Source organism: Syngnathus scovelli, chromosome 16, assembly GCF_024217435.2.
Source record: "Syngnathus scovelli strain Florida chromosome 16, RoL_Ssco_1.2, whole genome shotgun sequence".
Lineage (NCBI taxonomy): Eukaryota > Metazoa > Chordata > Actinopteri > Syngnathiformes > Syngnathidae > Syngnathus > Syngnathus scovelli.
Genome location: NC_090862.1, coordinates 2,831,571 through 2,858,927, shown reverse-complemented (window position 1 = coordinate 2,858,927; position 27,357 = coordinate 2,831,571). Strand labels below are relative to the sequence as shown.

The following is a 27,357-nucleotide window of genomic DNA, read 5'->3' as shown; positions in this document are numbered from 1 at the left end:
AATATTATTAATTTCATATTCTATTCTATTATCTCCCCAGATATGTAATTGGTATGTGTGTCAATTGCTTGTGTTGGTTTAGCAGCAGATCTAACACATCCAATATGGCGGACCTGCTGACGTATCGGAGCAAAAGCCCAACCTGTTCAATAAGATATTGATGTTTTGTGTTTATTTTATGTCAGCCTGCACTGTTGTGGGAACTGAAACTGCGCCCGCCCAAGTTGTTCCTCTTTCTACGGCATGTCATAAAGTCGCAATTCTCACTTTAAAGTCAGAATTTTCCCTTTATTCTCAGAATCCTAACTTTAAAGTGGGGAATCCTTACTTTGAAGTCAAAGTCAGCTTTAATGTCAGGATTCTGAGAAAAAAAAAGTCAGGATCCTGTTTTTTTTTTTTTCCCACTGACCAAAATCTCCTTTTGTCACTTTCCTCCCCAACATAACTGTCACCACCAAAACGGCCTTATAAACAATGACATTTGCTAATAAGTTTACAAAAATGCTAAATGTACTTTGTATAGAATTGTTTATTTTTCTAACAATCTACAATCTTACAATATTTTTTTTCATATTAACCAAATTATTCTTATATTTGCTTGTATTGCTCTATTATTTTTTCAGCCATCTGGTTTTTAGTTGGGCCCATCTGGAACAGACGATTACCTTGTCACTACTGACACCTAGTGGTAGGATTAAAATACATGTTTGCATTTATTTATGCATTTAGGGTTACCATAAAAAAGTACTTAAATATTAATTAATTAAAAATAATTACAACTATATGTTTTTGTATTTAATTTTATTGTTTTTAAAAGGGTGCATATCTTTTTATCAAGCTTGATTTTCATTTGGTTTAATTCGTTTTTAGAAGCAAAACAGCAGTGGACCAAAATACATTTCAAGCAGATTGTCAATAATTTGTACAAAAATGAATTAACTTGTGAGAAAAATGTGTTTAATGTGAAATCCAGAAAATGTCAGTACATGAAGCAGATACAGAAAATCCAATTAAGGGGCTATTGTGTATTGTGTCCAGTTTAACCACGCCCCCTTTCCACATCATAACATAAAACAATTCTGATATTACATGTCAGTACAAAAAGTAGACTTTTAAAAAAGTTAGTAATAAAATATAATCTATAAACATCCTTCAGTTTCTTTTGATGAAGAGCATTGTGTGAGTCTCTCCTTCACATTCCCAAATGGTAACATTCCCAGTGTGCCACTTTTATAATGTATAAAAAACAAAATTGAAAAGGACAGATAGTATAATCATTTAGGAAGTGGAAACAGTTAATTCAGGAGCACCATCGAACTTGTGCCTTTGCTTCGATATCAGAAAAAGGAGTTTATAGACAGTGATTTGTTTGTGTATGTTGTTATTAAAATTATTGAAGTTTAACTGCGACTACCAATATTTTACGAGCAGGGGTTAAACTTCATTTAATTTAACGGCCGTCTATATTTATAAAATATTTAAACACACGCAAACACAGTGCTGGGTGCAAAAATAAATAAAATAAATTCTGTTGGCATGCAAGCAATTTAGCTTTGATTTTTCATAGATAGAATTGAACTTCTTAACCAAGTTGTAAATTAGGATATTTCCCAAATATTTTGTGGTTCATATCTGAACATCCTCTTAGAAAAAATTGGAACATCCTTCCTGGATCACTTTAAACACAATCTAATTAAGAACACTGTCATTATTCCTAAACTTGGAAGGATGTACAATTTAAGTCATATAGGAAAATAAGCCTTTTATAAAAGTGCAACGATCACAAAAACAAGCCAATTTACAGTGCATTTGTGGAAAAACAAATCTGTGCGTGTGTGTTTTATTTACCTACATACGAATTTACAAAGTGTGTGCTTTAACTATGTTGCATGGGTATTTAAATTTCTTTTTTACATATGTGAATTAGCGAACATACCTCATACTAAAGCGAAAGTACTTAGTACTACTTTGGCACTATTATCTGGCATCTTGTTGCCGAGCAACCATTTTTGAAGTGAAATACACACAAAAGTACTCCAATTAAGTCGAACTGGGGGCGGAGTTTCACCGTAAAGTCACAACAGTCCGACGGCACAATTCCTACAAATGACAGCAGTAACTCGACTCTGCATAGATTTAGTTTAAGACACACACAGGTAAGAAGTAACAGTCCTACTGTATAAAAAGAGGAACGAAGACACTTTTTTTCCAGTGATGCTTTCGGTGGATGACATCCCAGCGGAGAAGTTGTCACAGAGGCACTGATGGAAAACAGAGCGTTAGCGATCACGCTAATAATGCTAACTTTGAGTTCTAAACGTGCTTACCCAGGGAGGTGGTACTGAATCGGGTCCTCTGCAGGGTGGCAAATCCGGGTTTGTCGGAGAGCAGGACGCGACGTGAGGGCGTGATGTCCCCGTTCCTCTGCAGTGAGGCGCACCGGTGAAAAGTCCCGTCCAGTTTGGTTTGAATGTTTCCGGAGCTGTGAGCTCGCTTGATGTCGGCGTCGTGGCACGCGGCCTGTCCATTCAGAAGCTGGATCTTGCAGCAAGGGAGAACCTTACGTTCATCTCTTGCGGTGGTGCTCAGAGTTCCGTTAGAGAGGGAGAGTTTGGTGAAGTCGCCGCTGGTCAGCTTTCCCAAATGCCCGTTGGCACGTCTTTCGTGATCCTTCCGTGGGGATCTCGGGATGTCTTTCAAAGCGGGTTTAAAAAAGGCCACGAGGCTTTCTTGGCTACGACCTTCACGTCCTCTTTGTCCCTCAGGTTGAAAGACGAGCGTGTCTTTGGGGGATCTGGTGCTCTCCCCGAAATGGACTTTGTTTTTTCGCAGTGTGGAATCTCTGCTTGGAGGTGCGCTATGACTGCTGACGTGTGCTCCTAACATGGCCACTCTCTGAAGTTGGATGTCCAAAGTCCTACCTTGCTCCTGCCTGGTTCTCTTATTAGATGCCCTCATCCTCAGGGAGCCATCATCCCTGCCTTTGACAGCATTGCTGAGCTGTCTCTCCATAACAGGCCGGCTCTGCCCCTCTGGGATTTTGGGGGAGTAGCACGTTTCCGTGCAGCTGAGGCTACTTCCGCTCGGTGAGCTGCACTCCTGTCCGCCCTCCAAGGTTCTACGCTGGACGTGCCTTTGCGGCGGGGTGGCCACCAGCGCAACAATCGGGTCTTTGGTACATCGCGGACGTCGGCCCGACTCGAGATATTCCACCAGCTCTCCCGATTGAGTCTCCACCGAATGCTTCGTGCGGTCCTTGGCTCTGAAGGACCATCGCATGGGCAGGACTTTGCTTAAAGACTCCTTGGCTTTCGTTGGAGATCTCATGCTGATGCTCCTTGCTTGGGTTCCGCGGACAAACGGTTTGGATTCAAATCCATCTGTTGACAAATAAATATATTAGCATGGTGAAACTGCTGAAGACAAAAACACAAAAATAGTACTTGTGTCAGCAGTTTTGTGAGGTTCTTCTTCAAACACTGGCCGATCAGTTGATTCCGGAGGCTGCATGGGCACCGGGGGGCCTGCGATGGACGCTGCACCTCGGTCACCGGGCCCCGTCAGCCGGACTAACCAGTGATCAGAAGTGTTTGAGCTGGTGGAACCTGCAAGACGAGTTATTAGTCGTCATACTCATGAAAACAACTGACATGGTTCCGTAAAGGTCAAATTAACATCACCTGTAAAGGTCGCAAAATGAATTATGTGATGTCACTGGATTCATTCCAGTAAATTCAGAAGACAAATGTTTTTAATACAGTTATGACCTCTAGCTGCAAAAGATACATCTTTTTTTTTTTCTCGATAATGTTCAAATACAGTTTAAATCCCAAGGCGGAAGGAAGCTAGCGATCAATAGAAAGATGACAAGGTCTAACCAGTGACTGAAGAACTTGCAGACCAGGGTGGGATGGTTTTTCTTCTTTGATAGAAGAGGATATAAGCACCCCGTGTGCAAACATCTCCCTCAGGAACCGCCTCAGCATTGCTGTCATCGTAGCTGTACCACTGACCGTCCACAGAGTTTCGACAAAATGCTGCCGTCGCAGGAACAAAGGTCAACATTACGCTTTTAAATCCAACAAATTCCAAATTTCTCACCTGTGTAATGCCCGCCGTGCATCCCTCCGTGATGATTACACACGGCGTACAGATCGTACAGGAAGTCAGGTGGAGCCAGCTCGGCCCGTCTGGGCTGCTTCCATCCCTGCTGCGGGTTGTGGTTACGGTTCACCACGTGCGGCGTCATGTCCAGATCCACCAGGGGGAACTGTACAAATGTAGTCAGCTTGTTTCTCCGCTCGCCTACTTGCCTAAAACGCTTCAGGTGGAGGATGAGAATATCCGGAAGAGTCCATAAACTCATCTTCACCATGCCCTGCTGTAGCTGTTTACAGTGCGGGCACTTCCAAGCATCATCAGGAGCCAGCTGGAAGATAGGAGATGGATTTAATGGGTAATATATTTCTTGAGAGATGATCCAACACCACCAAAAAACAAAAAATGAACTGAATTTAAAAGTTCCTTACTTGCTCCTCTTTGGTGTAGAGCTGAAAACACTCATCCAAGGTGCAACTGTATTGCTGGACGTGTTGCTGCTGCTGATTCCTCACGCTGTCCGCGTCCTTCACCACCTCCTCTTGAATGTTACCAAACAGGCTGCAAGGAAAATAGGATTTCAGTAGAGCAGATGGTGAGTTGAAGTTTTAAAAAAAAAATCGTATTCACCAATCTTTGATTCGATACTCCCATTCAATGATGAGTTTGACATGTGGAGGTCCTCCTGGGCTGCAGAGCTTCAGGGCTCTAAAAGACAGTAAAGAAGGGAATTATCAATTTTTGGAATGCTACTGAAACTATTTACACCATTAAAGTTCTTGTACTGTACTATAATTTTATTTTTTTTAATTTAATGAATAAATATCTAAAATGACAATTCATCCACTAGATGTCAGCAATTCCAGCGAGACACAAAAAATTCACAATTTCCTGACTTTAATCCCCTTTAACTAAATTTACGCTTATAACTTACATATTTTCATTTTTACATTTCATAAATGACTATTTTTATGAGTTGGTAGATTTATTTTTTGACTATGGCTGTAATTTTTTTTTTTTTTTTTTGTGTCATACTCCAACAAATTAATTCCTTGTATTTGTTATCATATTTAACAACGACTGAAAATTTAAATTTCAGACACTAACAAACTAACACTAAAAAAAGCTAACACTAAAAATAAACATGGACATGAACTATTTTTAGTTTTTGCTTCTGGTGCGGCTCACAGCAGAGAACAAAATTCAGCGGGTCGCATAATTAGCAGCCTAAGACTACGCAGAAGCAAATATTTTATCACTCTAACGAGGGACTAGGTTCTTCCAGGAAAAAAAAAAAAAAAAGTCACTTAACACATTCCCTTGAGTTAAAATTCAGAATCCACACTGACCTGTCAACAGCAGGATGGTAGAGCGGTCGACTGTCCTGCGGTGACAAGTAGCTGTAAAATGATGATCCTCCCACCACGCGGATGTTGAAGAGCACTCTGTTATTCTAGAAGAAAAATAGCGAGGATGAAACCATGTGAAGACACTGCTTGAATTATAATGAGCTATAACCATAAGTTTGACAAGCATTTGATTGGAAAATGAAAAAAGTTTCCCCACGCAAGGTCGTAAAATATTAAAAAAACAGCAGGTTCAAAAAGGCCAGTGCAAAAAAAAAAAACAATAAAAGTAATATCATTTTTACTTCGCCGTTGTTTATATTATTGTGAGATTTTCTCAGATGGGAGATGCTTTAGGAATGAAAGAAAAAAAAATCAAGCAGATTTCCTCTCGTCCCATATGAAACACAAACACCCACGCTCAGTCCTGTAAGAAAATCTGTCTCGAACATAACAGCACATTCCTCACAGATATGAACCCATAACCTTTTTATTTTATGACATAACACCCGAAAATTCATGTTCAAAATTCACCCCGTGCCATAATATGGCCAAAAATTGAATACAAGCAACTGTGACAGGTCCTCGTTATCTTGTGAGCGCCGTTACCCCCAAAAAATAATAATAATTTAAATGCATTTGTCGGCGTGAAGAACTGCCACTGTCATCTCTCACCCTAAATTCGATTTACCACTTTGTATTAAACGGAATATTCTAGATCTCATCTCGGCCAACAAAATGTCCTTTTCCTCGCAGCTTGTAACCAAAAAGATCAATAACTTGCACTGCCTTAGTGTTTTGTAATACATTACATGGCTATTCTTGCTTCAGTAGGCACCCTGCCAACCTTTTGAAAATCCTTTCCAGCAAATTCAGCAGCAGGGAAAATGATTGAGACGAAAAAAAAAAAAAAAAGGCTGCTTTTGAATTTTAGTCTGGGCTAAAATTAGATGCGGAAAAATCCACTTGACAGTGTCATTAATTGACACAAGCAGCTATTGATTTGCTTTCAAAGCAGAGCAAACATCTGCTCTTTCAGGGCAGATGGGTGGCTTCGGAAAACTTTACGACGCTTTTAATGCGAGGCCTGATGCTGAGGTTGCACACAGAAGACGACAGGTTGCACACAGAAGACGACAAGATTTTTTTTTTTTGCACCAGATTCTTGTCATCCTCTCTGGGATCCATCCATCCATCCATCCATCCATCCATCCATCCATCCATCCATCCATCCATCCATCCATCCATCCATCCATCCATCCATCCATCCATCCATCCATCCATCCATCCATCCATCCATCCATCCATCCATCCATCCATCCATCCATCCATCCATCCATCCATCCATCCATCCATCCATCATCTCAGTGGAGCCAGACTTCCCAATCCATCTCCTCCAGCAGCAACCCCGAATTGTTTGTCCCTCCAGCATAACCTGAGGCCTGCTGTCAGCAGACCACGCTTGCAACATCTCACCAGGGAGGCATTCGAAAAAAAAAAAAAAAAAGCCACTTAACAGGTGAGGAGCAGCCGATCTACTCTGAATCCCGGAGCTCCTCACCTTATCATTGAAGATGAGTCTGCTAAGCCGTTTTTATTTGCAATCTGATCCTTACGGTCACCCCAAAGCTTGTCGTCACCTTTTGCATTTCCGCGGTATCTCAAACTCTATCCTTCCCTGCTGATTCATTTTCTGCACCCTACTAGCTTCTGACATGGCTGGTTTGATCTTAAAACATGATTTGATTCTTGTAAATCGGTGTCCATTACCTGTGCTGGCGCCCCGTTGATCATCAGATAGTAAAGCTTGCTCAGAATACTTTGTTGCAGCTGATCCCAGGAAATAGACCGATCCTCCCTCATTAAGAATGGAGGGCCAAACCTGAAACAAAAACATTGTGAAGTTTACATAAAGCCTTGGAGGTTGCAAATAAATGATTCTAATATTAAAACGGGTTTCTTAATTTAGAATTTAGAAGCACAATGAAAAACAATAATTGGCTGATGAGAGGAGGGAAAAGCATGACGCTAAAAAAGATGGATCCCATGACACGTTTATTATAACACACAATTAATTGAAGGCTCCATTGTCTGCTTGAGATTTATTAGTCTATGCACGCATTGAGGGAACAAAGTAGGAAAGAAAGTAAAAAAAAAAAAAAACGCCAATGATGTTTTAGTGAATAAATGTTGCATTTTAAGATTATACCATACTTAATATTCTGTGGTAGACTCAGACAGTCACGCACACACGCACAAATGCAATTTGGCTTAGGGTATCAGATGATTTTTTTTTTTTTTTTAAAGTGTGTGTTCATTCCCCATGAAAATGTCCTCTTGGGAAGCCTTCAGATCAATTCATAAAACTATATTACAACCACTTCACGTAATCATTTCTACCACGATAAAATAAATTTAAATGCCCTGTTGACATTCAAGGCGAATGCCTTTTAGAATTCAAACATTTTATCAAATGATACAAAAGTAACTTAAGTCCATAAAGTGCATACGTAAAACAAGTCAGCTGCCAACTTCAACCAAAAGATTGAAGCTCAAATAGGAAAAAAAAAAAAAATCCCATTGCCAAATACTTTACAAAGAATAAATGATGTTTTTCATTGTTATTTGAGGGATTTTTCAGGTCTTTGAATAGAAGATTATCATTTTTAAAGAATAATGAAGTCCTTCATTTTGGAACTGGGGAGATACTTACAGAAAACAGACTTTTTAATTGCTTGTGAATAAATAATTTGCTCTCAGCGGTATATACAGGCTGGCTGAGAATTAAATAGGTATTAAAAATTGCTCATAGAAGTCTTGGCATCATTTTAAGTCAGTACAATCTTATTTTTTAATTTTATTATTATTTGTTCCATACAGAGCACAGGTGAGAGAGAGGAGGCCAGTGCCCCCACGGACCCCCCCGTAGCGCCGCCACTGATTGTATATAAATCATCAGTTCATCACCCTCCAACATCCAGGAAGTTAATTAGCTAACTAAATAACAAATAAATAAACAAATACCGCACTCTACAATTTAAATTAATTTAAATCCAATTAGAATTTAAATGAATAAATTAACAATTTAACCTTGGTGAAGGTTGGCACTCATCCCAGTGACAATCGATTTATCGTGATTTAAAAAAAAAAAAAAAAAACAGTTATGTTGTTTAAAAACGTAATAATTTAAAAGCAAGTAATTTTCATATGATCTGGTGCTTCCAGAGAACTAGCTTGAGACACATGACTTCAATGTCATCCTCTTGGCAACGCAAAGTCTCCCACAGTCGTCTGATGAGTCCAAGATCGGTGGGTGGGTACTTTGATCAATGACGGTAAGTCGTTTTGAAGGAGAAACTGGCACAAATGAGTCAAACTCTCACCGGCGAGATTGGACTTTCTCACGGCCGCGTTGGCCATCTCACCTCTATTGATCTGCCTCAACTGGACGAGAGAGACAAGTGTCTGTCGGAGCAGATGTTGGATTCCTCCTTCGTTTGATTCCTCTCGCGGTGAGATGGATGTGAGCCATTTATTTTCCAGAGAGGTGAAATGACCTTGACGTGTTTCTGGCACAAAGTAGCGCTAAATATAAAATGACCGAGCATCCCAGTTCCACGGAGGAGGGAGAGCGACTCAAAGTAGATTAGTGCTGAGATTTTAAAGTTCTTGAAATCAAAATTTTCATTCAGTCATTCAATTATTGGTATAACGGATCAATTATGTGAGTACCAAATTGAAAGAGAAAAAAATCAAAACAGCGGTTTGAGTAAATAAATAAACCCTAAAAGTAAAGTGTAAAATATTCCTCTGCCGAAATATTTTTATTAATTTCCTGATTGGCTTTCTGTGACATGTTGCATTTATGCTGTTGTGTTAACTTTTTTATTTTTATTTTAAATATTCTGTCATGTTTAGTTAATTGTTGTAATTAATGAATTTTGCTATTTAATTCCATCTAAAGTTATCCTGTATTTTTATAGCTATTTTATTTTGGCCATCACTTTATTTTAACTATAAATAACACAATATTAAAAAAATATAAATGTAATAAAAAAAAAAAAAAAGGACTACCCACGGGACTTGCATAATTACCTAACAGTTTGTTGGCCTGCTCCTGCAGCGTTGCACACCAACAACAAAATCTTAACCGGGACTCCTTGGTTGAGAAATTCTGAAGACAGCGCCGCAGACGCAGGTAATCTTTTCCCCTCAGGACCGGTAGCGTATGTAGAAGATGGTAGACTATGATGGTATCCTAAAAAGACACCCAAAGAGAAATATTTGATTCTCAAGGATGACAGCAGCTTTCTAAAAAAATTCCGAATATCCCCGTGAAAAGTGAGCACAATGTTTTATTAAATCCTGTTGTTCTTCTGTTATGCAATCCATCACTGCTTGAGTACGAGTTTTGCAAAACGGCGGGATGACAAGTAATTGGGGTGTGCCGGGAGGGCACGACCTATTCGAAACTCATCAAAGTCTCCGAATACATCATCAAAGCTTGAACATGAATATGCTGATTGCCATGTCTTGACCCCGGAAATTCAAATTCTGATGAGAATGCGCAGCTTTTAATTTCGTAACGCTGCTCTAATCAAACGCACTTGAAATCAAGGGCGACGATTTTCTCGAGAAACGACCTCTGACGGAAATCTCCTTTTAAAAGCCTCGTGTCGAGGAAAGACTAAACTGCTGAGGTCACCTCCTGGTCGGTCCCGTTGAGAGTTACACGCCGCCGCCAAGGAGAGCGACCGTTCATCCCTCATTAAATCAAATCGTTTATGGCTTGCTGTCAAACGCTGTATGCTTACGACACATCTGTTTCTTGTCTCCTTTCACTTTTATATTCTTCTTTTTTAACCGCTACATAATTCTTTTGGTGAGCTATCATAAAATGTGTTTTGACTCAATGTCTTCAAACACACCTCTGTCTGTTAAATCGGAAAAAATGTGAAAAAAAAAAAAAAGGTTTGTGAAATTTCTCGTCTTACACGAAACCACCCACCAGGATGAAGCAGACTAAACACGACCAAACTATAATTAGATATGACTTTTCCTGAAGGATAAAAAAAACAGAAAGACTAGCTAAAATGAATTTTCGGCTAATCTGACTGAGGAGAGCAAACAAGCACATAGTGAAAAATTAAATCCTAATAAATCACACATCGAAGACATAAATCTGAGCTTGGCGTAGAGTGTGTGTGCATAATTCAGTGTTTCGTGATTTTTTTTAATGTGCTCCTCAAGGCCGCCCCCTGCAGTCAGGTACACTCCCATCGGGTTTCATTAAGAATACTAAAATAATACAACTGGTTATTTACTTACTTTAAAGTCAGCATAACAGCAATAATTTTAAAAATACATGTCGTGTGTTAGAATGAAAACCTTGAGCTGGATTTTTTAACCATAAATCTACCTGAAGTCCGTGCAGAGCCTCCTCGGATGTAAAGGGGCGGAGCTTGGAAGGCGTAGATGACATCATTCTCGGCAATCCCGGTTAAATCGTTTTCATCAAAGAAGGAGCGCTGGAACCCGGTGGAGTAAACTTCAGTCAGGATCACCTACGGAGAAGAAGAATAATTCAAAAGAATATTTCAAAAGGATCAGTTATTGAATTACTATAAAAGTATTCCGCTTTTATTTGTACTTAAAATGAATATAATTTATCTGTTCTGAAGACACCAGAAATTCAAATTATATACATTTATCTTGACTTTCATGAATATTCTCCCTCCCTACTCATAATATATTTCATTAAAAAATGGCCACTATGATTATTAGGCCTGTCATAATATTTTTTCTTGTCCGCCAAGTCGATTTACCTGATCTGGAGAAATGTTGCCCTCATCAGCCACCATCCTTCTCAAACTGGCGACAGAACCAAATAGAGGCACGGCCAGACCGACTCGCAGGTACCTTTGACCTTTAGTGCTGAAGACCAGAGTCACACACATGGGCCTGCAAAAAGACCAACACGTATTTAGGACCAACCTGGATTTTCCGTTCTCGACCGAGTTTGAGCGGAAGGCCAGGATGGGACAAAAGAAGACTGTCATAAATAAATCAATACATTTTAACATTAATAATGGATCATTAAGGAGTTAAGTTTTATGACTGCCAAATAATGGAATGTATTGCATTTTTAAAAAGAGGGAGCCCTTGGCTTTGACCTCTCTTGAGGCAGCCACTTTTCAAGCTGACAATGTTGTGCAGCAGTGACCTTTCACCTCTCTTTGTAAAGTGAGAAGCATTTGAAGAGCTATTTCCATGTGTATGGGAATTAAAAAAATAATATATTTTCAGTGAGCAGAAACATTTATTTTCAAAACACCCCTAGTTACGTAAAATAAAAATGTTTTTCATTTATCCTCAAAAATTCTTCCCATAAATTGATATTTTGTTTGTATACAATAGTCAATTTCACATTTCACAGTCCTTGGCATGCCGGCGCTACTAGACTGCCAAGGTGGCTGTGTAAACAAATGCACGAGAGAATCGTCACGTGACATCCGGAGCTCTATAACGGCGCCAATGCAAGATAGATTTGCAACCATACTGGATAAACAAAATGATCCATTATGCAAATACGCCAATACCATCAACAGACAACCCGATTTTTTTTGTTTGTAGGCAATCTGTGTGTATGCAAATAGCACACACACAAATAAAAAGAACCTTAACATTCATTGTCCCTAATCTTTGCCTTGCCCGTGTGGTAATGAATGACCTCACTGATATCAACCGAAATGTGTGCCAAGGGTGTGATAAAAAAAGAAAGAAAGAGAAAGGTCGTAGAAAAATAACGGCCAAGCTCAAGTGACCTATCGAATCATTTAGGTCAAAGAGGCCGTTCCCATTATTTCCCGACTCACTTTGTGTCTATATTTAAATGGAACGTTCCTCTTCTAAAATCTCACGATATAACAAGGCTTTCGTCGTATCGCACTTGCCGACCTCAGCGCAAATATCGCAAACAAGTCGTCATTACAAAATACCAGCAGCCATTCGAGATCCCAAAGCACCTTTAGTGTCTACGGCCATTTTGTATTGCACCTTTTCTTTTTTTTTTAAAGATTGAAGGCTTTGTTAACAAACAAAGTGCTTACATCAGCCTGTTTGCATCTTAATGTGGATGTCATTAGCTGACAAAGTGGCTTTTTGCAAATGAATCTTTTGAGGATACTAGACAAATCTGTTTGTGTAGATTTTCAGTATCCTATAAAGGCAACTGGATTCAGTATCTTGCAACCAAATAAAAATATTGGACTAAATTTGGTACTCACCTGGTCTGGCGAAGAGGAATAGGGAGTGAGATGCAAAGGAAAGGGTCAAAGGTGTTGCTCTGTTTCAAACAATGGGGGCAGGTCAGTGAAGATCTGTGCAAAACAAAGTACACACATATTAATCTCTAAAATTTGGCTGGAATTTCAAATTAATCTCTACTGGCAGAAACGGAGTGGGCTTAATTACATCACATTTGAAGAACACTGAAAAATATATATTTATTTTTATCTGATTGGGAAACTGGAAAAGACATCATTTCCATCATGTTGCATCACTAATGCTCAATCTGTGTGGGATTGCTGCAAGAAAATGTAGAGAAATTATTCTTCCTCTGTATTTACTTCATCAAAATAAATCAAATAATTTGGCAATTATTTTTTTATAATTTTTGACATTCCCCGGAAAATGACAGGTTGGCTTCATTTCGTACAAGTTAATTCCATTACCCTCCGAAGCGTTTTTTTTTTGTGCTGTGCAAGCATTTTATAACGAAATCAGCGGCGAAGTCAATCAAACGGCTCTTCAGGATCAACATTAAATAGATTGCGCCATTGTGAACATTCTTAATTTGATTGCGTGTAACCTAATCCAGAGTACAAGCTGACTTTATAGACCTACAATAATAAAATGTGAAAAACAGAAATTGAATAAATCAATATATTTAATATCGATCATTTATAATTTTATTGCTGCGACATAAATAAACCTACCGCTGTATATGTTGGGAAAAATATGCTAAATAGTTACAAAAAAAATTAAATACAATTCCCTTTTTCGCTCATAAAAGGTATTATCCGTGTTTTGTCCTTTTTGGATGGATAGACAGACCCAGGATGGGAAAAAATGTGGGGTGAATAAAGCTCTATTGAAGCAAGCCCAGCTGACACTGGCTCACACTGGATCACTCCCTCTTGGCAGAGTGGAATGGCTGCCCTACGGATGTCTGATCCTCGCCAGGAAACAGCGAGGGGCCGTTGCGCTCTGTGCATGCAAATCACACTCAAGCCGCACTAAAACATAGATGTGCCCCGGCCGGCGCTGCTCGAAAACACTTAAAAAGAGAAAAGCTTTAAAGGGAGAGGTGATGTTCTAGTGATGGACTAATGGAGTAAGCGTGCAAAGGTCGAACGATGTATACTTCATGTGTGTGTGTGCGGACAAAAAAGTCAAGACGCCGATTTACTCAGCAAAGCGACCGAAAATGGACCAAAAGAATACTTTGATAGGTCAAACTAGCCTTGTGTAAATTTCATTCATAGTTTTACCCAAAAAAAAAAAATCTTCACTATGCCAAAAGAGATTGAGAGGTCATTAAAACCAAATATGGGCTTCATCATTCACGGAAGAACGTTACAATAAGCTTGTCGTAAAACAGATCATTTACTGGGCCCGTAAAATGTGAGCACCACTTCAACCAATCTGGCCCAAACAGGGCAACTTTAATTTTCTCACTCCAACAGCATCACATTAAAAAATTAAATATTTAAATGCAAACGTACAATTTTAGCTCTGGCTATAGAATAAGTGAAAATCCCAAATAAAATAAAAAGCTACAAAACAAATAAATAACTCATTTTTAAATCAGATGAGTAAAAACTGGTCAAATATTAAAAAAAAAAAAAAAGATATTATTAAAAATGAAGACAATTTGCATTTCTAGTAATGACACGAATTTGATGCACAATTTATTTTTGCGGGCCACATAAAATGATGAGGCGGGCCGTATCTGACCCCCGGGCCTTGACTTTGACACCTATAGGATCTACAGACCCGTGTAAATGTTTTGATGTGACCAAGTGGGCTTGTTTGGAGACAATGCTTTGGTCCATCAATTCTCCACATTGCACTTCTTTGTCTGGCAAATGCTGAGGCCTCGGGACTTCAGAGGAAATGAGAAGAACAGGAGTAAAAAAAATAAAAAAAAATCATCTAATCCCAGCTCTCGGGGCATTTGTCTCACTCCCGTGCCCACCTGCTTTTATTCGGTTGGAATATTCGACTAGCCGCGTGAATGTGAGTCAACTCGACATCTTTGCATTTTCCAACGTAAAATATTGAAAGAATTTCAGGAGCGTAATTAATAAGACGTGTCGTATTGGCAGCCGCACCGAGCTGACAATGTTGCGAGGAACTGGCAGCTCAGCACTTGTTAATAAGATTCGAGCAAGTTCATTCCGACCTTTTAAAAAGTACATTAAATCTTCGAATGTGACCTCTGTCAGCTTCCTCGATGTCCTTTGGTTTCACTCTGTTGCATCATGATCAGCTTCATGGTGTAAATGAAGGATGCATGGTAAGTGAGCTCGCTAAACTGCAATTTATATGTTGAAGGTCGCTATTATATCAATTTAGTGGTTAAAGGAGCGTCATAATAATAATAAAATTAATAAATGACAATAATAAGAATAATATTTTTCATAAATACTGGAAAAAGTGGAACAAGGTGACTTTTTGAGTAAGGTTATTGAGAAATGAAGATTTTTTTAATTATATTTGATGCTGCTTTCATTATAGGCCAAAATATCAGTTTAATAGGAAATTATATCATTTTCCCAAATATTGATGTCTGATAATTATCCTGTATCCCAAATTTTTATTTTATTTCTATAAAAATGAGAACTAATACAAGAGTCACATTATTATTTGTTACATTTTCACATCATTGTTTAATAAATTCTATTTAACAATCTAAAAATGCCGTTTACAATTAGAGAGACTAAAATGTGATTGGCATATGATTATTTTTCAAAATAAGTAAATTTGGGTTACACAACAGCAAACTTATTTTTTTATTCATTTTACAAATATATGTATATCACTGCAAGCATTTAAAAAAAAAACGTGACAACTCACTTGTACTGTGCCTGAAAATGTTCCTGAACAAAGCTATGTTGGACAGTGAGCTGCTGTGATTGGGACAGGTCAGGATGCAGCAGATTTTCATCCTCATCAGGACCCTGCAGCAAATAAAATAAAAAAGGCATATGTTAAAATAAAAAGACAATTTATGGAAAGCACTGAGATCCACGCAACCCCCGTGAGATGCCAATTCTTTTACGCTCACCATCATGGGAGAAAACCATGGATAGAGATAAAAGATGGAAGGAAATATTTATAAATCTCAGCAGTAATCAGATTTTTATCCGGGGCTGATAAACATCTTGTTTCGAAAAATGACCAGATTTTTTTTTCCAAGAACAAAACACAAATATGCCTTTACAGCTGAGAATATTGCTAAATTATTTAATCCATTTCAATCTACTGTCCCAATATCAACCAATCATTGTCTGACTACCAACCTCTGTCCTGACAAGTGTCTTGTCCTTGTGATTATTCTAAGTGGAATTATATCACAATTAGATTCAACTTGAGACCAGACTATTATCCAGTGACCTTAAACTGGACTCTCTTATCGTAAAGTACCAGAAGAAAATCCTCTTTGAGCTCCTGAAGAAGACCTAAATGGGCTATGTGAGATATAACATAATTTAGAATTTATAAATTTCAATATTTATAAAATTCATGCTAGCCCAAACAGGCTTGTGAACTCTGAGTGACCCAACACAATCACGTCGTGGCCACAACTGATAGGGCAGAAAAAACTTGACCTCTGACCCTAAACACAAAGGTGCTTTGGAAAATGAACAGATAGCGAGATGAAAAATGTGTGACAGTTTCTAGCGGCATTGAACTGCTGGGTCAAACTGCCTCGAACGCAACATTACATTTCCATCACACACATCAGCATTCAGCCCCCCCCCCCCCCCAATTTTTTTTTTACAAATGGATCTATGCAGAAACAGCTTTTTCTCTGCAGGCGCACTATCAATCCCCATCAAGAATCCCTAATGGAATGTTCCATACTTGAAAATGCATTAAGTCATTATATATAATGACTTTATATATTAATCAGCGCTTTTACACCCAAACAGAATAGTCGTCTAGGTCTTCTCTGTTTATATCAGCGCTATTTTTTTTTTGGGTCCCATACAGACTGAAGTAGGCAGCTCGACCTTCCCTCAGAGGTCAACATGGCTTTCAAACCGTCAGACTATTCTTCCAAACGTATTGCAGCTAAGAAAACACCAAGCACAAGTCTGAAACGTGACCTTCGTGTGCTTCATCGAGCATGCACAATAGCACACCACCATTTTTTTTTTTGGTAGTCTGACGCAAAATGTCAGGAAACACAGAAAAGGACGGTTCCTTCTGTTTCCACCCGACGCAATATAATCTCAGGTTTGTTGTGACGTGTAAGAGATTAAAAATTCACTCTTTCTTTCTTTGATATATATGTACGCTTTGTACTATGACCCAACATTTCCGCTCTTCCGCCCTCCACATAACTGCCATTGGGGTTATCTAAGAAGTGATAACATGGGAACATTCAGACCAGTGTAGCTTATCACTTCTCAGGAACTCACAAACAGCCGGTGCGTCCCTGTAAATAGAGTGTTAACACAACTGTCCTTATGTAATTCTGACAAGGTAGCGCTAATCTAAATGATGATGGACAGATCACAAAAAAAAAAAAATTGGAACTCAATATTAACTCGTTCACTCCCATTGAAGGCTATAGACGTCCATTTTAACTGAGCCGGCAGTGAATGAGTCAAACAGCACTTAACTATTATTGAGGAAGTCAAAAAGGCACCAACTAAAAACATCTCGAAGTCGATGAGAACATTAAAAGCAATTATGAAGGTCCCCCGAAGAGATATTATGTTCACAGAAAATATAATGTCTTTTAGTGCGGGGGAAAAAAAATACTATATATAAATAAAATAAAAAAATAAATGAAAAATAAAATTCTATCTATACTCTTGTGAATTATAACAGAAACAACTAATCATATGGAAAAAAACATTTTTTTATATAGTTCTCCTGAGGTGTACCTTAAACAATGCATGGTTGATTCAGAAAAGCGAGCTACAATATAAAACAGAAATATGCACTTGCTAATATTCATAATATATTAAACCTTTGCTTAATCTATAATCCTCAATGCCAGAAGAGGCCTTGAGGTGTATTGGAGAAAATAAAATCCTTCACCCTGGCATCTGGTATGCTGTAATTGATTTGTTGGATTTAGATAAATAACAAAGATAGAGTACTGAGTTGGGTTGCTGGCTCAGCTCTGTCATCAGGAGGCCACAGTTCATTGCTAGAAATTTCTGAACGTGCTGAGGAAATCCAAAACCCAGCTGCCGTAGTATAAATATTATTAAAAGTTGCTATTTTCTTTGGCTTTATTGCAACACTATAAAAAAAAATAAACTGCCGCTTCGCATTATGTCACACTGGATGAGTTTTTTTTTTCTTCATCTTTATCTGCTGCTTATTAAAGTCACTTTAAAGGGAAAATACAAATAGAAATTTGACATTCCACTTTAAAAAAAATAATAAGAATGCAGTTGAATCTCAAATATGCCTCTGTATATTCCTACAAATATTTTTTATGTTATTTAAAAATAACATCCTACAATGAAAGGGATATAATCCACCAAGAGTGAATCAATATTATTAATAGACTATTTGTCAGTCTTGAAACAGAATAACAATTAGTCATTCCCCACTTAAGCAGGAAGGATGCTGAGTGACGCAGCTTACTCCCACTGATTCGTGGACATTCATCTCCTAGCATGAAAGCCTAAAATCCCACAAATGAACCGTGCACTCTCTCCCACCATGGACGTTGTCAATAATTCACCTCCAGGCTGTTGCTTGGAGTAATTCACCTCTGAGAGTAGATCGGCTTGTAAAAAAAAAAATGTCTGCCCCCTCCATTTTAACAGCACCTTATCTTATCCTGATGGGCTTTCATGACGGGGGGCTTGGATTGTAAAATGGGGGCACAAGTGTTCCCAGTAATGGCATTGGTGTGAATAATTCAAACTAACAGTGAAAATGGAGATAGATATGTGCTGTGGTAGAGAAAGCAGTAATTGGGAACGAGAGTAAGCGGCAAGTGAAACCTCCAGGTGATCATCACGGAGATACTCGATGAGGTCGTTTTGTTGTGACTCAGCATTTAGATGCGACTCTGTGTGTATCAATAAACTCGAATTGTGGAGTAAAAGAAAAGCGTACTGTAACACTGAGTATTGATAAATAATAGACTGGCTTAAAAGCAAAGTCCTTTTTACGTGTACACCCGTCTATAAATAGTCGCGGGAATATCGACTTTGGTCTCTCGGATACTTTAGTCCATTATTGTCAATGGATGATCTGTTTGAATGGGTTGACTTTCTAAGGATGAACTACTACCACTCACGTACAAACAAATTTATATTGATTGTATCAACCACTTTAAGTATTGAATTAGATGTCCTGTACAAAAAATAATAATATTAATTGCTGATGATCCCCCAAAAAAAATTTCTACTTTTTTTACAAACCTTAAAAATTATTCCGAATTATTCGCGAGATGTTCCTGACGGGACACAGGGGGAAATGTAGAGAAAAAAATCCTCATTAAATCTGAAAATCAGGGGAGGGAGTGGCCCCTCAGCCCCCCTTCTAGCTCTGCCAATGATTTTCATGCAATTATGATAATAATGGTAAAGAATGTGGACTAAAATTTAAAATACATAAATCAGTGCTTTAAACCAAAGTTAAGGTGCAACAAAAAACAAAACATATACATTACAAATACATTTTAAAAATATACATATCATTCTATGGAACGCACATTAACATTGTGGGGAGGTGATAAAAGTAGCGCAAGAGAATTCTAAGAAACCAGGAGAAAGATGAGACAAACTTTCAAAAAAAATCCATAACGTAATAAAAAAAAAAAATCTAAAAACAATACGTTGGTGATAGCTAGAAGACCATCATCTCTCCCTGAAGCTGTTTGGAAGCTATTATCTGTCTGGATGGAAATAACTCAACAGCAAAACTAACCACTATACTAAATCTGCCGCAAAATTCCTCCAGGCATTTTCTTTTCTCTTAACCACACCTGCACTCACTTTTCCTGGTGCATGGTGGCCATCTTGACTCAATCTTTTTTCTCACTCACATACAAAGAAATCAATTGACTCAAATATATTATCAGGTGTCTATTCACGGATGTTGTTGCCGTACAATTTGCTTTTCGCTGCGAGTTAAGTGCTTCTTAAATTTGCCCTGCACTATTGCATACTAGCCCTAACAACCACAGGGATTCTCTGCGGGCAAGCATCCGCCATGATGAAATTACAACTCCCTGCTGACTCTTATTCAGTGTATTGTAGCCTCCTGGTGTTAAACAAAAAAACAACATAATGAATATCTCCTAAAGTGATCACAAAGTCACTTGCAAGAGTAACCAAGCAATCACTACCAAAGTAATAAAACTGGCCTGAACACATATAAAAGATATTTTTTTTAAGTAACCCTTTAAGGACATATTATTCACAATTTAAAACACATAGGGCTAGTTTTAATCACAGATTTTACTCGTAAGAAAAAACTGAAGCGATAAAATGGCTGATCTTAAAAATCTGGATCAGTTCAATGAGTCCATATGCATTTCCCTCTCAACTACATCCTTCCGTCTTCGTTTCTATGGAAATATCTAAGCTCTAGCCGACATATAATTGCACAGTGAAAGAGCAAAATTGAGCAAGATTGAATTGAAAATGGTGAAAAAGATTAATTTTAATGTTGGTCTCTTAAGCATATGAGCTTTGTTATTAGTCTCCTTCCTCTGCGGTTTATTGTTGTGACATAGAGGACAACAAACAACTGCAGCCAGTCGTAATGCAGCTAATTAGACTTCATTTGTATTAATAGATTCGAAGAAGAATACAAGGACTAACTTTAATTCAAGGACAACCAGTCTAAACACTGTTTTGATTAATGTTTGGTTAGTGGAGTAAAAATTAAAAAGTCAAAATACCTCTCAGGGGGCGGCCATTTTGTCGAGTGAAAATGACATCACAATTGCCATCACAACCAATCACAGCTCACTATTGTATTTTTAAAGCTGAGCCGTGATTGGTTGTGATCTCAGACCTGGCAATTGCACTCTCTCAAATCATTCGCATGGAGACCTGACTACATTGGCGAGTAGAATCAGTAAAAGTAAACAAAAAAAAACCAAAAAAATAATAATACTGACAAAAAGTAGTAGAGGGGACACATTTATAATTTCCCCAAATTTTTATTGATTTTTTTTTCTCCTTTTTTTTTTATTACCGTATTTTCCGCACTATTAGGCGCACTTAAAAATTTACTCCAAAAACCACAGTGCGCCTTATAATGCAGAGCGCCTTATATATGGATCAATTGATGAATTTGTTGATCCATACTAGTTGTACACAGCGCTCTACCAAAATATTTCAGTATTAAATATAGGGCCAAACCATAATCTTTTCTGATGGACTCCCACATATGTAAACAACAGAGACGGTTAATCTAGTTTCAACAAGACTTTGACCCGCATTTAAAAACGACAGATAGCAATGTCGCCATTGAATATGGTAGCCACAAAACTTAATCACAGATAAATCCTGCTGACAAAACTATAAGCGTACACAGGAAGTAAACATCTACAAAGTTGTTCACTCAACAAAAATGATGCATGGCCTGGCACCTTTATTAATTTGAAAAGTGCCACATTCTGAAGTTTGGACACGAAAACCGTCACGTAGAATCAAAGTAGTAATTCCTCTCGCTCCTTCCTGATCTCTCCCACTGTCACTACCGCTTACTGTTCTACCTCCCATTCCATTGCCACACTTTTTGCACTCAACTCTCTCGCTCTCTCTGCAAAGTAGGTCTGCACAACAAGTGTCTCTTTCTTCCCCTAACTTACAAAGAGCCACATTCAGACACGACGTAAGCGAGAGAGAGAGTGTGAACGAGAGAGCATCGCGCTCGCTCTGTTTCCAGAGTGATAAACGATCAACAAATCAAGCAGAGTGAATGCCAGCGTGAAAGCCGTGGGGATTTAACACCAAAGGTTAGAAAGTGTGCTTGTTGATCGGCTTCATAGGTTTGCGAATTAAAAATTCATCCCGGAACGATACTGCGGGAAAAGTCGATGGTAGTACTTTCGACTTTGGCTCTCTGTGCTAAGTCGTAAAAGCATGCTTAGAGAGAATTAACATAGGTCAACAGGAGGATGAATCAGAAGGCTAACTTGGAGATCTGGAGAAGAACAAACGAGGCGGAACACGTATGAATTTTTAAGCGGTTAATGAGCTGTTAGCTCATCGTCACGTTACCTGAGCGAGCGAGATGAGTGCTGTAACCTCACGCTGGCCTCAGCGAGGCCTCCACAAAGCTCCTTTGTGCAGTGAGTGATACAACGTTGCATACCACAACATCACTGTACATTCTTGGGGAGGTACAAGGTGGAGATATAAAGTGATTGCCCTCAGAGGGAGATTTGGACCACATGTTTTCTTTTTGATAAAACTAAAATCCATGACAACCTGCAAGAGGTCAACGTTGACTGATGGCAACGTGCCCAGAGTAATATAAAAGACAACTACCGTGTATCACGGGAGTTTTTTTTTTTGTTTTTTTTTTTTTCATATGCAGCATTGCTTTCACAGCCCCATCTGGACTTTTCTTTCTGTCTGCCTCGGCTTTAATAGATTTGGATTCATGTGGTTATTTCCTGTTTTAGTTGTGAATGCGCCTGCTACCTTATGCGACGTGCCAATCATTTGTTCCTTCGTGTCCAATCTATCTTTTTGCGCTCGTTACATGCGCCATGATGCTGAAGCTGCTTTGCTGATGCTGATTTGTTAGGAATAAAGAAATGGTAATTTTCTAATTTTTCTAAAATTTCAAATTTTCTAATTCTTCTATTTTTTAATTAAATCTTTTAATGCTAATTTGTTAGGAATTTTCAATTTTATTTAATTGATTTTTTTAATGCTAATTTGTTAGGAATAAATAAATAAATAAATAAATAAATAAATAAATAAATAAATAAAGCAGCATGACAACCAGCCACATTGATTTTCCAGAAACATTTTAGCATTAATTTTTAAACAAAATGTCCAAGTCAATTTCTAAAGACTGAATTGTTTTGCATTCAAAGATTTAAGTGTTTGCATATCGGTCGTACCATACATCTAAATAACCACGACATGGCCTTGAGAAAAGACATCCCGACGTAGATATCTCCAAATCCCACAATGACAAAATAACAAAATAAATCAAGTGAGAGTAGCGCTTCAGGAAAGACGCGCTGCTTGATATTATAACTATATTTTCCAATCAGTCAAACAGCTCTTCTTATAAATGATGTCATTAGTTATCACTCGAATAAAGCATGATTTTAATAATACATACAAAGTTACTGATACTGAATAAATGATGCATATATGAGAATGAATGGGCGCATTTTCAAACCTAAGGTAACCAAAGTGGTGTCTTCAAATCTAGAAAAAACAAATTCTCACCTTATCACAAGTTTTAGTTGTGTTATTGTTATTGTGCGAAGCCAAATTGATATCTTCATGGACACGATCCAGCAGCCACAGAAGGAACTCCAGGGCGTCATGTTGGGAATTACCCCGGAATTGTGATCCGTACTTAGACACGATAGCCTGCGGAGACAAATCACAAAATATCATTTGTGAAACACAATTGTCATTTTTTTAATACTAGTGTGTATTTAAATATGTTATTTTTACATGGCAGTGGTGTATGGGCTCTCTTGTTAATGGCACCAGTTTCAAACTCAATTAGGGAGGAATTAAAAGTTTGAATAGCAGTTGGCAGGCGAGAAAACACAAAGACAGACGAGAGATTATAGAAGAGGGTGCAACAAACAGACTGTAATCTTTGCTTCGTAATCCCATCATATATTGCTCATGATGTGCTTCGTGCAGCTCGAGTTGCAACATAGCATCATATTATAGCAGAAGGCTACTAAACATAAATGCATTCACTACCATTGACGACTATAGACGTCAAAGATCCATTCTTGCAATTTCTTGGAAAAGGGATTTTACTGAGTACTGATACCAAGCACCGATACCACTATTTTTTTTTTTATACATAAAATTTCCCTCAAAAACTAATGGCCAGGTTATTTTAAAGAAAGGCCAATATTTGCCAATATTTTTATTTTAGATATTCCCTGGAATTAAGCTTTGAATAATGTATACTTTTTAAAATCTGCTTGACAAAAATTAATGTTAAAATCAAAAAAATAAATAAATAAAATTAAAATTAATTAAAAATTGTATTACTCGTGTTCCGTCATTCAAGGTAATTTAATTTAGATTTTTTTTACTTTTGTGACATATTTTTTCTGATTTATTCCAAATTCTGTTGACTGTTCCAACTTTACGTCAAAACAACATTCACGTCCATCCACCTTTTGTGTGTTTACCTGCACTCCCTTATTTCTCACCCATCTCATGTTATGGAAACTGATCAATTGTCTGGGGAGTAACTGTTTGACTTTCAGGCTTTGTCCCCTGTCCAGGCCCCTCTGCGCAAACACACATCTTGCCAGGGGAGGGATTCAAAAAACACACAAGACTCGTCTGCATCAAAAGCCCACTTCTGCAGCAAGCAGGAGACACTCGACCACCAAAGTTCCACCAGCCTTGACGCTGCTTAATCCCCAGAAAGTATAAATTAGCAAACAAATGAATACTTCCTCTCAATCTTATTAGGCCATAAACCAGGTGGTGGTGGAATGTGGCTGAGCTCCAAGCATTCAGCAGGACTTTTCTCTTGTTTATTTTTTTTCCCTCCCTGACCGAGCCGTGCGGCCAAATGACCTATTTCATTCATTCAACTCTCTGAAAAACTTTCAACAAACGGGGACACATTTACATTTGTATTGTCGTGTTCATGAACAGCAAAAAGACTTTGATTATTTGATTATTGAGGATTTTGCAATACCCCTTGAAAATATCTAAGAGTAGTGACTTCTAATGTTCTTTCAGGTGTTCCTCAAGACACGGGGGATGTTTACTTCTGACCAATAGTAAAGCTCTGGTTATTTTTTAATGCCTGCTGGCTTTGCTATTACTCAACAGGCAATTTCAGAAGGGCTTAGCAGCATAAACTTTCGACTTCCTACTATTATGCCTGCGTTTGTTTTTGCAAAAATGTTTGATTCATTTCTCTTTAAATCCTGCGATTGTGACATTTTTAAAAAATCCAGTATCGGGGACTGAGCGAGAATAATTTAGACTGACAATGAAGAGGCAATTTTTTTTTCTCCCTGACAAACCAACCGACAGCATAATGTGGGAGTCAATCAATCAATGACTGTCAAGTCGATGTAACATCCTGCCAAAAAAAAAAAAAATCTCAGACATGCTTTACATCTTAACTTCCTCACTCCAAGGGTGAGGAAAGTCATGGAAATCAATAAAGGCTAACATGTTCCAGTAAGCATCCATGCGTACTTTATGTATCATTTCCAGAATAATTAGCATTTCCAAGAATAGATCCCATTGTGGAATTTCTTTGTTCGCTCGTCCATATTATCTACTTCTTGCCTCCGCTCGGAGAAATCCAGCACAAAGAGCTGCAGGCAGATAAAGTACAACCACCCCCCCTCCAATATTTAGCATGGGCAGTGTATAGAAGAGCCTGAGGATCTTCTCATAGGACTCTGTCACAACACCTGATCATCACGCTTACCTACATTTTATATATTTATTTATAGACTATAGTTAGCGAGATGCTGTGGTGAGGGAAAAACACTTGGAGTACCTGATGACCCTCCCCGGTGAGCTGCAGTGACACGAAGCAGAAGCCTTCTTATCAGCTGATACGACAACAGCGAGGTCATGGAGTTAACTATTTTGTGTGCCATGAGAAAGTCGGAGTTGATGATTAAAATGAAACATGCTGTCATGAATAGAGGGCCTATTTTTGTCCCTCAAGGTACAACCTGTACAAGTTGGTGTACACGATAACGACCAAGCTAAACGTTGTTATTGTTTCGAAAAGGCAACGTTGTTAAAACAATCGCTTTTATACATACTTGCCAAACCTTTTTAAAAGATATTTTACACAAGGGAGAAGTAACTGCGCGGAAATCAGGGTTGGAAGAACATTTCGGGAAGTGGGAAAATATTAAACCATTTTAAATAGGAAAATATAGAAAAAATATAGAAAAAAAATCCTAAAGAACATTAGAATTTTTTTTTTAAATTAATATTTTGTATGGGGTGTAGAGCTGGACGATATGGAGAGAAAAAAATGATGATATAGGCCATTTTATACCGAAATAACGATATAGATATTTTCAGTTATTAAAAAAAAAAAATTGACTGTGAATAACTTACAGTCCCTTTTCATATTTTACATTAAAGTGACCTTAAACAGACCAATCTGGAGTACATTACTTGAAGATGAAAGATATTTGAAGTGTCCTTTCCCCACCAGTGAATCGGACCACTTGTCACTCATAAATCATTCATAGTCAATCAATTATTTTCAAACCAATTAAGTAATATTGAATCATTTTCAATGGTGTCGCAGCATCCTTGGTTGGCAATGACAGCTCTTCACTAAAAACACGCAGGAACATATTTTGGTGAGGGTGTACCTTGAAGTCCACAGAAAGCTGTGGGGTGTATTCCAAAGTCCACAGAGCCCGAACAAGTGAGGCCAAGTGTTCCGTGACCTCTCCGTTAATAAAGAGCATCCCCCCGCTTCTCACTGTCCCATCAATCGCGGTGTCACACAAGTCCAACCTGTACCTCTCCAGTCCCAAATACTCGGCCAGCAGGTCGGTATTACTCAGACACTGGACCACGGCGTTCATAAAACACGTGTTCCCGTGATTTTTCAATCCCAGAACGCCTGGCATTTTATCCCCGTAGTGGTAAAGTAGTTTATCCCTGCCAATCGGAGGGTTCTTGACCAACCGAGGCACCTGTGCATCTTCTTTGACAATCCCTGAGCTGGCGCTGAGTGTGCAAGGTGCGCCATTCCCAAAGCCTCCATCGTCATCCTCCACGTCCTGCGTGTCTGCAAAGTGGGTGAAAGTACCAAGAGTTTTGATGATTCTGTTCATAAAACTCCCCACGGACTTGAGTGATTTCTTCCGGAAAAGCTTCACCGATCTCGGCTTCTTCTCTTTACGCTCCTTCGACGTGGGCATTTCCTGCTTCTTCTCCATAGCGGCACCTAAACTAGTCCCCCGTGGGTCGGATCTCCCACTCCTCATCATGGTCTTGTCAATCCCGTCTCCTGCGAGCTACTTCTTCTCCACCAGCAGTATCCTCTTCCCACGAAGCACATGGAAGCGCGCCCAGAGGTGACACCATCGCCATCACAGCAGCACCCTGTTCTCCTCGTCCGCCCACCCAGCACGCCACCTTCCACGTCCATCCCAACGTTTTTGGCGTCACGTCACGCGCGACAGGATCCCCCCCGAAACGGCTCTGCTCTCCCCCCTTGGCCAGTCCCACTTCGGCTTGCGATCGTCAGACTGCGTGCGTGCCTCCTCCCACTCGGAGCACACACACACACCCACTTGACAATTAATTAAACTCAGTAGTACGATCAGCAATAAAATGTGCTCAATATGTTTCCATCGTGAGCGTTAATTCGGTGGGTCGCAAAAAATTTACACCGAGTACCACTTTAAAATACTTTACACCAAGTGCAATCATGACCAACATTCAAATACAGTAGTGTA

General features: G+C 38.6%; 1 protein-coding gene across 1 annotated transcript; it reads right to left on the bottom strand.

Annotated features, from left to right (window-relative positions):
• Positions 1-935: 935 nt before the first annotated feature.
• Positions 936-27,136, bottom strand: usp43b (ubiquitin specific peptidase 43b). Its single transcript, XM_049745944.2, has 16 exons — positions 26,260-27,136; positions 23,138-23,284; positions 15,585-15,688; positions 12,731-12,823; positions 11,270-11,405; positions 10,864-11,008; positions 9,540-9,702; positions 7,215-7,326; positions 5,448-5,551; positions 4,729-4,806; positions 4,530-4,659; positions 4,102-4,429; positions 3,879-4,037; positions 3,444-3,605; positions 2,328-3,380; positions 936-2,261 (listed from the first exon to the last, which is right to left on the bottom strand). Exons 1-16 carry the CDS (start codon positions 26,884-26,886, stop codon positions 2,251-2,253), a joined length of 3,552 nt encoding a protein of 1,183 aa, XP_049601901.1. The 5' UTR covers positions 26,887-27,136; the 3' UTR covers positions 936-2,250.
• Positions 27,137-27,357: the final 221 nt, after the last annotated feature.